The sequence below is a fragment of the Ammodytes marinus genome, assembly GCF_949987685.1.
Source record: "Ammodytes marinus genome assembly, chromosome: 21".
NCBI classification, from domain to species: Eukaryota; Metazoa; Chordata; class Actinopteri; order Uranoscopiformes; family Ammodytidae; genus Ammodytes; species Ammodytes marinus.
Window position 1 is genome coordinate 21,025,514 of NC_137225.1, and position 11,451 is coordinate 21,036,964.

The 11,451-nt window shown below is 40.3% G+C and overlaps 1 protein-coding gene across 1 annotated transcript in view; it reads left to right on the forward strand.

The window, feature by feature from the left end:
- Nucleotides 1–7,998, forward strand: part of cnksr2a (connector enhancer of kinase suppressor of Ras 2a) — a gene marked incomplete at both ends in the record, with an annotated part of 44,434 nt that extends 36,436 nt beyond the window's left edge. The window contains 6 exons of the mRNA XM_080049933.1: nucleotides 251–348; nucleotides 932–1,144; nucleotides 1,880–2,021; nucleotides 3,051–3,266; nucleotides 4,564–4,751; nucleotides 7,795–7,998. Of these exons, the coding sequence (XP_079906059.1) occupies nucleotides 251–348; nucleotides 932–1,144; nucleotides 1,880–2,021; nucleotides 3,051–3,266; nucleotides 4,564–4,751; nucleotides 7,795–7,998 (1,061 nt within the window). The remainder of the gene's footprint in view (nucleotides 1–250; nucleotides 349–931; nucleotides 1,145–1,879; nucleotides 2,022–3,050; nucleotides 3,267–4,563; nucleotides 4,752–7,794) is intronic.
- Nucleotides 7,999–11,451: the final 3,453 nt, after the last annotated feature.

The following is an 11,451-nucleotide window of genomic DNA, read 5'->3' on the forward strand; positions in this document are numbered from 1 at the left end:
CATACAGTAGTACCAAAGATACTAATACATACATAGATAGATGGATGGATGGATGGATGGATGGATGGATGGATGGATGGATAGATAGATAGATAGATAGATAGATAGATAGATAGATAGATAGATAGATAGATAGATAGATAGATAGATAGATAGATAGATAGATAGATAGATAGATAGATAGATAGATAGATAGATAGATAGATAGATAGATATAGTCTCTGACCGTCTGTGTGTGGGTTTCCTGCAGATTACTGGAGCGAGAGTGAACATGAGGAGGACACCACCTCCAGCCCCAAACAGGACAGCCCCCCACCTCCATACGATACCTACCCACGGCCTCCATCCGTGAGTCACACACACACACACACACACACACACACACACACACACACACACACACACACACACACACACATATGAAAGCACATGACTGTATTACGCGCTCATCTAAAGTGAACACTGTACTTGTAGGCAAAAAGTCATACTCATTGCTCCTCCGCAGTCCATTTGAACAGTTTCAAGTTATTGCCAATTGGGCCTACAGGGAGTGTTGGGTCTAAAATTGGTATAATTGATTCTATAAATGGCCCCCACGCTGATTTGCTCCAAATTGAATGTCTTTGTCTTTGAGTTAGTGCATATATTTTTTTTCCTCTGTCTAGCATAAAATGAAAAAGCTAAAACAACAAATATATATAAAATATATATATAAGACATTTTTTTAGAAACCAGACACACAGGCGGCTAAGTTGTTAGTCTACTCATGGCCAAGCACGTGTATCTTCTTTGTCTTCCTGTCTCTCACACACTTATTCAATCATTACTCTGTCTCCTTGGCAGTCATCCATAATCCAGCAGCTCCCTCAACGGATGCATCTCTCATTAAAATTGAACCAGATCAGGATTCACTCTTTCCTCTCTTCTACAGATGAGTGCCTACCTGGAGGGCCGCACACGCCTGTCGTCCACGGAGACGTCTCGTTCCCGCTCGTCCCAGGAGGACTTCCTGTGTGGGGAGCCGGTGGCAGCCGAGCCGCAGTACCACCCCGGGCCTCTGGGGGGAGGCACCACACACAGCGGGAGGAAAGCAGGCGGCAGCACCAGCAGCGACATGCAGTACAGATGCAGCGATCCTGTCGAGGTACGCGTCAAGTCTGTCCATAGCAACATACAGTAGCTCATTAGCTAGATGTCTAGATATCCATTTTTATTATATTGTTTTAATTTTTTTAAATGTGTTGAACATTTTTAAATAATACAAACACAAACGTATGAGCATTAAAGAGCGTAGAAAAAAATGAAATGCGTTTAACTGTGAATATATATGATCCCCATAGACAGTTATTAGTACCTTTTTGTAAGCCACACTTGTCCTTTCTTTTAGCATCACCAAGAGGCCACTCTCTTCACAAACAAATCTGGTGTTTTCAGGCTTACATGTCACATTTGTCATGCAAATATAATGTCTTCATATAATTGGGACACACAGTCAGCTGAATTAATCCAATTTACCAGGAGGGACTATTTGATTTTAATTACCGTTCAGAAAGGATTTGAATGGAATTGGATTGAATTGTTCCAGCACCAGCCACACAATCTACTTATGCAGACCAAGTGCCATAGCAAGGCTCAGAGTCTCCCTATGGTGTTTGTTTAGCCAACACGTTTGTAGGTGTAGATACTATTTAAACTTCAAGGGACCACTGGCAGAGCTTCATTATGTTTTATTTATATAATATCAGTAGACAAATTTCACTCATCATCTTAAGTGATTGAGAGATAGCTTCAGTTAGCATGATCCCAGTCAAAAAACAAAAAGGCCAAAAAAAACCTGGTCACACCTATAGAATGTTTATCATTGCTGTTTCCCCTGTAGTACCGCTCCAGTCCCGCGGGGGGCAGCAGTGAGACGGGGTCTCCGGGTCGGTCCTCCTCCTCTCAGAGACGCTCCTGGCAGGACCTGATTGAGACGCCACTGACCGAGGCTGGACTGCACTACCTACAGACTGGACCGCTAGGTAACACACACAAACACACACACACACACACACACACACACACACACAAAGCAGATGGTTCATGGATCCAACCAGTTGATGACCATTTCTTTTTAAATACAATTCTTGAATCTATGCTATTAATGCGTGATGAATACCTGGTTTGGGTTTTGATGAATATCTGTGTGTTTGTATTCCAAAAAACTGTGTTCACATTCTAACAGAAGTGCATGTTGGCAGAAAATTGAAAAAGTTTGGTGCATTTATCTGACATCAATACTCTCACGCAAATCTGTTTATGATTCGTGTTTCTACCTTCTTGTCATTCAGGTCACAGAGCTAAACATCCAAACCATAAATAATTTTTTTTTTTTTGGAAAACTCAGAAGGTGGGACACAATTTACCGTTGCTCTGAGGGTGTTTTGAGAATGCTTAATGACTTTTCAAACCATCTGAATGAAAGAGTAATCTCTGCGCCTCATGTTAAATCACAGATTAAAAGTAATAACTCATGTTGAAAAGGGGGCTAAGGGCGACGAGTGATCGGTAGTCTTACAAAGAATTGCTGCTTCTGTTTTTTGTTGCAGATATTTCATAATTATGCACCAAATACATGAATAAGATTGAGAGGTTTAGCTTGCATGATAAATAGCTGCTTTACTTTTTTTTAACATCTTTCTGTTGTGAGTTATACATACAAGTATGTGATGCGGTATGAAAGGTGGAGTCAGTGATTCTTTGGAATGCTTGTTCTTGTCAAAAAAACATTTAGTCAAAATCAGTGAATCTCCTCACGACCCTCTACCTTTACTGTGTGTGCACTGAGAAAGAAAAACCCATTGTTATAACACTGAATAGGCTCTGTGAATGGGCATGTTGCTAGCTATGATGTGCCCCCTTTGTTGACATACCCATTCATTGATTTTAAGAAACAGTGATTTGATTTGACAGGCGTATCACTGACTCCACCTTTAATTGTTTACAGCCAATAGTTGATTATTTTGATTGGATAGAATCCTGTAAACCTAACCCTTGTGTCATGTTCACAGAGGACGCTGTGTTTGCGGAGCCCGGCCCGGCGATGATGGCCGGAGCCGTTTACACTCTGCCCGCACAGAGGAATGTCCCGTTGCCCATGGCGATGCAGAGGCTGATCCCTATGGCAACCCAGGGAGGGAAACCCCGCAGCTTCACGCTTCCACGAGACAGCAACCTACACGCTCTGCTCGCGCCCCCGGCCAGACAGGACCTGCAAACACACAACGGTGAGTGTATGGGCCAGGGACATGCGTTTACTGAGAGAGAGAGAGAGAGAGAGAGCTCAAAGCAATTACGTCTAACTTTGTATTGTGTGTGTGTGTGTGTGGGTGGACGCTAGGTCAGAGCGTAGAGGAAAAATGCGTCTCACAATTGAATCACAGCCACCAGAGAGTCGAATTTGTTTTATATATATATTTTTTAAAGGTGAACATGTTGACGTCAGTACATGTGCCAGATATAAAAATAAAATAAAAGTGCTCTCAGGCAGAGACACATTTCCGATTAGATAATGATCATTTAAATCTATTAGAGTAACACACACACACACACACACACACTGCAGTCAGACACAGATCTAATGAGGCTAATGAGACAGTCGTGAGCCGGTTGCCAAGGTGAGCCCAGCGGCGTAACAGAATGCAAAGTGCTAAAACTAAAACTACGAAGAGGAGAGAGAGTGACAAAGACGTGAACAATGACTTGCAATAATCTTGTCAAATCACTTCTAATTAGTCAAGTAAAGGAAGTAAGACATCTTCCCCGAGGATAGAGATAATAGGATTGTTCCAGCATTTCGAACACTATGATACTGTGTAGGTAGGAGTGTTGTGCTGCTGTCCTCCAGTGGTCATTTGAGATGTGACTATAGAAATGTCATCAACTTTTGGACAAGATTTTGTGCTTTTAACTTCAAACTGTGTTTAACTTCAACCTCTGAGTGAAGGTGTATAAAGGTCCCATGTTGTGCTCATTTTCAGGTTCAAAATGGTAATCTGGGTTTCTAGTAGAAACTGCTTCATGGTGTAGTGTCCCAAAACAAACTTTATATTTCTCACAGTGCCATTGCTGAACCTCCTCTTTTCAGCCTCTGTCTGAAACGCTCTGTTTTAGAGCCTGTCTCTTTAAGCCCCGCATTCCAAAAAGCTCAGTCTGCTCTGATTGGCCCTGAATCTGTCTGGTGGTTTAAATCTAACTGCCAGTTAGGTTCAGGGGAGTCTGGGGGTGTGGCTTATCACAGGTGGAGGTAGTCCTAAGTTAGGTTGGTAATCGGGGGTTTGGCTTCTCCCCTTATGACATCAATAGGGGAGGGAAATCTGATTTTGGTTTTTGAACACAGGTAAAGGTAAAAAAAAAGAGAGACTGTGGTTTTTCTCTCATCATTTTAGAAATCTCTAGACACACATGGGACCCATATTAATGTTGAAATTCCATGAATAAGTGCATTTTACATAATGGGTGACCTTTTTGAAATAGCGACAGTAAGCGTGCAACATCTCTTTCTTTCTCTCTGTCTGATTGAAGGTGGCAGCGAGGGAGCGTCTCTAGGCGACCTGTTCCGTGCGTGTGAGCAGAGCGGAGTGTGTCCACTGGGCAGAGACACAGAGCTCAGAGGAGAGGCAGAGTTCAGACAGTCCTTCCTCCGCCGGGCAGCAGACCCACAGCTCAACGACCGCCTGCACCGCCTACGCATACTCACATCCACACTGAAGGTTGGTCCACTGGCAGAGATTACATGGATGTATTTAACACAAACAAACACATACAAGATTCCAGTTTTTATACACATGGAAGATACATTTTCATGACATATGAGTGATCAGTTAGCTCAATAAAATTAGTTGGCCAAATGTAGGCAAAGTTCCTTAAAACCTAAAGACAGTGAACATAAGATGTAAATGACAGTTCAGTACATGTTCTGTTCAATTTGATTTAACTTATATGTTTGCTTTTTAATTAATTATAATCCTTAAGATAAAGTCTTTGCCGATTTGGTCCCACATGCATGCTCCTGTTGGTTTTACCAAGAGTGGTTTGAATCTACAGCAAACACTTTTTCAGAAATACAAAGGCTAGTGACGAATCTGTTTTATAAGCCAGCCAAACTCAAATGTTTCAACAGTCAAGAGTTTAGGTCAAAACTAATCACAGCCGCGATTGTATTTCATGCTGCACACGATGTGACGGCAGAGCACGGCAACAGCAGCGGCTGCCTCTTCTTGTTTCATCAACTACTGCAATATTTAAAACTGAGCCGCTCTTAAAAAATGCTGAAAAGGGCCGTCCATTGTTTTTCGGGCGTGTTTTTTTTTTAGAACGATTGAACACCCCCCAAAAAAGTAGGACAAAAATTGCTGGTAAAAATTGTTTAATGTGGATCAGCGGCAGTAGGAACATTTTGGTTTTAATACAGCTCTTTTACACCTGGAGGAGAGTGGGCAGTCAAAAGTGGAGCTGCTATAAAGTGAAAATGACAGACGGGGAGGATGCCTGCAACATTCTTGCATAATTTTCTGTGAATCATTTCAAGGCAACCTCGACCCAGTGCAGAAATGGCGAACCTAGCAAGCTACCAAACAAAAATATACAAATATGCATATGCATATAATTACATGACTGGCTAGTCCATACCATGGTTTGATTATAACTTCAGATTGCAATATGCCTAATAACTGATTCCACTGTTCTGTTGCAGTTATTACAAAAGGAGATAGTCACAAGCCATTATTCCATCCATTTTTTTTCGAGTTATGAATTCTTTACTTTAACACGGTTGGCATTTTGGTATACACCTCACTTTGTGGTGGTAACATTTGCTACTACTTTGCTACTCATTTTCATACCAAAACTAAAAAAAAATCTAATCCAGTATGGAATGAAAGCTTGACCTTTTTCTCACAGTGTATTTCTCTTGGCCCATTGGGTTACAATTATACCATCCACACATGAATGCACCTCACTACATGAAACGAGTGCAGGGTCACTATTATAAAACTTTAGCTGTAATACGCCATGGATTTCTGGCACTGATTTACACACACACACACACACACACACACACACACACACACACACACACACACACACACACACACACATGCTGGAAAAATGTCTCTGTCTTGTTAGTCTGTCCCAGTCTGTCTCTTTGGTTTGCTATGAGTGATTTCTGCAGGACATTTGTGGAGCGCCCATCTGTGGCTTTCTGCTGTATGAACATTGGTTGTGTTCCTGGGCTGTCTGCCTGTGAATGGCTCTTGTGCTGTGGCTGTTTTCATCATTTATTTTTGTCTCTAGACGTTTATATCTCTGTTGCTTCCTCCGTGTACGTGGGCGGGGATCTGTCGCTTGTTCGTGCTGTGTAGCTTCGTTCGTTAGCTTGTAGCGAGAGTCTGTGGCTTTTGTCTGCTGCTGGTACAGGTTGGGTGGAGGAGCTTACATGTCTGTTCCCTGTCTGGCGTCTCTTAAAGGAATACACCAAGTTTTCAAGGGGGAGTTTGGATGAAATATACGTTTGACAAATAATGATATTATACAGTGTGGAGTCAACGCTAAAGCCAACCATGAGTCCCTGGACATCCCTAAATAGCTTGAACCAAAACAAAAGTACAGCTTTAAGGGTTCAGTGTCTAAAAGGAATTGCCGTTTAACACTCAACGTTATTACAAATTTTAGTTTAGAATTATTATTTGAATAGCCATATGAAGACACCTTCCAGTTTTTTGTTGATCTCACTTGAGTTAATCAATTTGGACAAACATTTTCCTAAAAAATGACAAAGAACTCGGCGTCTTAGTAAGACAACGTACCTTTTATTAATCCAAAGATTGACAAAATGTAGCACAAAAATATCTGTGTTTATATCTGACTGCTTCAGATCTTGTTCCCCTTAAGAATCATTTTCATTAAACCATTTAACCTTTAGCACTCCTGTAAGTATAGTATATTTCATCTGAACCTATTTCTGTAATATATTTAATTTATTTATTTTGTAAGGCACCATTTATAAGTGTTTATAAATTGTAAATTATGCCTTTAATAATGGACAATAAATAATTTACTAATGCTTTATAGCTCAGGTATAGGCTATAAGGAACACCTCAAGCCACTGGATATTGGCACTTAAAGTAAGTTATTAATAAAATGTTCATGTTTTTCTTACTTTCTAAAAAGCCGTCTAGTCTGCAGCAACACTGTGTCCTGGGAAATCTCCAAAACCTTTCATGAGGTGAGAAAAAAAGCCCTGTTTACAGCTTTGTAATGATGCATTTGCAGAGTGTTTTGAATAGATTAACAAACGTAACAAGAAGTGGGAGAATACGGCAATGCTACTTTGTCGAGATACATCGTTCTCTGTTGAACGGGGTGAAATGGGTATTTTCAACAACCTGGCAACCCAATTGTTGTTCTTGTTAATGGCCTGTAGTACCCACAAAATAATTGGTACATTATTTATTAATCATTTGTTACAACCCGGTTACCCTTATTGAATGCTTCCTTATTAACCATTTAGCATTAGAGTGGCTGTGGGCGTCAAACTGTACCTTCTCACCTCACATTATAACAAATAATCCACTGATAAATAAAGGACTTATCTTGGGTCCATTCTCTCATCCTTCTCCCTCAAACTTAGTGCATCCCCTTAAGTGTGTGTCTTGCTTCTCGTGTGTCCTGCGTTTTAAAAAAAAGCTAAGCAAGTTTAAAGTTATTTAAATTATAATAAATTAAAAAGCCTTTCTGCATCCTCCCCTTCTATAGGACAGGGAGGGGGAGCTAGCGCTGATTGACAGGCTCTTGGCCAATCCGGCGCTGTCGTCGGCAGAGTTCCGGGAGTGGAAACGAGCCTATCAGGAGCTGTTCTCTCAGGAGCCAGACTCCAGCACTGAACCTGAGCCTGACGAAGGCCCGCCCCTCACCCCCTCACTCGCTCACACACACTCCTACATCGAGACCCACGTCTGATAAACACACACACACACACACGCTCTAACACGCTTTTAACTTGCTTGAGACACTCTTGAGTTGAATAAAACTGAAGCGGACGTTTCAATGCGTTGGTGATGGGGGAGTAGGGACAACCTGGCTTCACATCGCAGTATACAAGTGTACAAGTGCAACATGACAGCTTTCGGAGGAGACGCCTGAGTGTATGACATCATGTCAGTCCCGCAAGCTGATTGGTCAAGCCACTACAGCTGTGCTCAGAGGGGGGCGGAGGACGCTAAACTGATTCTTAAGTATTACTGTACATGTACATTGCTTTTGTGCTCTTTGAATGCTCTACATGAAAACGCCATATAAAGAATGAACGACACAAACTTAACCTTGGACAACATTCATCAGTTTTTTGCTCCATACTGAAGAGGACAGACATCTCAGAATAATAGTGTCTTCATAGGCAGCCATTACCAGTATCAACATCCTGCTTGTTGTGACATCATGTTTATACTGACTGCATAGCACAATAGCCATGAGTGACATTCATTTTATTCTCACAAGCCTTATATTCGGTGTCTCCGACGGTATTTTCTGTACAGTGAGTGTAACAGAGAGAGATCTATAAGCACAGGTCTTTTTTTAAATGGAATATTATCGGTTTCTATACAGTTTAAGAGACTTTTGTTTGTGCTGGTTTAGTAGAAATAGGTACTGTACTGTGCTGGGCTGGACCTGAAGCATGCAAACTTCCCAAATAGGATTTTTAAAAGGAGAAGTCCACCCCTAAAAACACTTTTAACACTGTTTTCAAACCAGCTATAGTGAGCCCACGCGGTGATATTTTGCACAAAACAGATGCGTTAACCTGTCAAATCCTTCAAATGTTGCTTCAGTCCACTGTAGGCATCACTTTACCTCCAGCAACATCACTTTAAAACATCCGGTTAAATGTGATAATGCATGATACTAAAAAAGCTTATGTTCGAACAGATACCATTTAAATGCCATTTTCTCAGAATCTCTGGAAAAACAAAGCTTGATTCCTCGTGAAAATGATTTCAAACTGTTTTTTCTCTCGAGATCATAACATGATTAGGTCGTGATCACGAGAAAAAAACGCATTAAAACATTATTACAAGCACAGATGGCATAGGACCTCCATTATGATCAAAATAAATAATATCACAATAAATCAATTTTTGTTTATTGCTGTTTTTATAAATCTTAATTTGTTGCGCGATATCTAGATTTGATTAAAATCCTTTTATTTTAAAATCAGGTTTACTGACATCATTTGAGACCTTGTAAACTAGAAGTACCTTCAAAAGGAAGACCGGATTATTTTCTGTTTTGCTTCTGCACCTGATGCCTTTTTTTCCTCCTTGATTTCCTGCGTTTTTAATGGACATCCTCACATTTACGCCAAGTGCACAGTGACCATGGCAACTACAACTATGAGTATATGAGTCAAGACCACATGGTACAGTTTGTGAAGGTTGTTCTGGTTGCCGTGGAAAAGCTCCCTTAGAAACACCAACGCATCTCAAATTAAATTAATAAGTAAAATAGAAAGAACTATTATATTTTATATAACTATGTAAAAGTTTCTACGGGTGGATTTTTCCTCAGAGAACCTTTGACCTCTCTGTATCCTGCATGCCACGTATAGGGAAAATGAGGATATATTTGCATAGGACTTGAGTCACTTGACTTATGGATCTAATAGAAATATATTAGTTTGTTATTTGTATGCTACTGGCAAATGACTTAAATACTCAGAGACATAAAAACTATGAAAGCAATCGTACAAAGAAATGCACATACTGTACATGCGCACATACCAATAAGAATTCACAGACACCGTTTGAATGCTATTTATATGCTGCTGCCCGTAATTGGTTGTAGTAGCATGTCTTTGTTGTAGATAAACACAGTATTCCTTTTCGGTTTTTGTGTTTGAAATCTCTAGATACGGTAGACCTCTCTTTACAGAGTGCAAACTAAAGTGTCTTGGATAATGATTTTATCAGGGGTTCTTTGGACAGTTGAGTATAGGCTAAAGATTGTTTATCGTTCAACCTATAAATGGTGATGAAATAACAGTGTTTATTTATGTGATCATTCTACTGTGTTCTGTTGGAAAGGAGAGGGTGGATCAATAAAGTGTGGTCATTGGGATTAAGATGTATTTTTGTGTTCTTTTCTTTCATTTTTGGTTGCTTGTGTGAAAGGAGAGGAGGTTGACAGGGCCTGTTGAGAAATGATGATGAGTATCGGTAACAGCTGCGGCACCGTCTCTGTCAACAAGGGAGATGGGGAGAGAGAGAGAGAGAGAGAGAGAGAGAGAGAGAGAAAGAGAGAGACCATGACAAAGTAACTGAGATCCTCTGGTCTAGAAGCTACAAAAACACAGCTGAGTAAAAACTCTAACGACTCTGGAGTGCCACAACCATGGCCACAACCCTGACAGCAGCGGTGGGTTTCAGTTAAACGTTCTGTTTCTATAGCAACTAGCACTGACACGGTTCTACAACAGCTGCCATTTAAATGACTTTCTTCCATTAGCCATGTCCCCATCCACATGTTTTAATCATAGACCGTGTGGTTCCAATGCACATTTTTGATTTGCGCTCAACATTGGGTGATCTCCTGGATTTGCTGGTTGGTCCATGATTTCCCAGGTTTGTCCAGTAGCCCCAGTAGTTATATGGGCAATATGCTAATGGATAGCAGTCATGGATAGTGAAAAAGGAATGTGCTGGGCCCCAGTTTATCAGAATATTAAAGAGAGATGAAAATAAAAACAACCGAAGCTAGATGTTAGCTAACCTGACCATATCAAAATTTCAAAGAAAAAGGAGACACAATAATCCCATTTAAATTGTAGTTTTATTAAGGTATTAATAGTAATTGAATGAATGCATAATTGCTTTTCAGTTGTTCATAATCTTGTTGTCCAGTCTTATTTATCCATTAGACATGATAAAACATATTCATTACTTCATGACAATAACCAATTGGAATGTTTAAATGTATAATGTTGCAAAGGCTTTGAGCAAGTGGTTTCATACACTTTTTATTAACAATTAGAAAAATAGCCTATGTAATGAGAAACCCAATTAATTTTTGAATCCGATATCACTTTCAAACATAATAAAACACGTTAAATAAATAATGTTTGACCATACAGCATAGCATGTATTCAGCATCAAATGGAAGTATATACAAGCCATAAATAATTAACTCCAGGAGGTTAACTATTGGCATCATATCATGCATACAATCCCCATGTAATGGTTTCTGCAGCTATGGATGAAAGCGTTTGGTTGTGGGCGCGGATGGAAGTGGGTGAAGCCGGAAAATAAGGTCACTCAATACCCTAAGCTTGCTTCTATTTCTGTATCTATCTTATGGAAATCTTCAATAATTCATGACTCAATCAATAAACAGGAATGTCACATGCATGTAACTTTTATC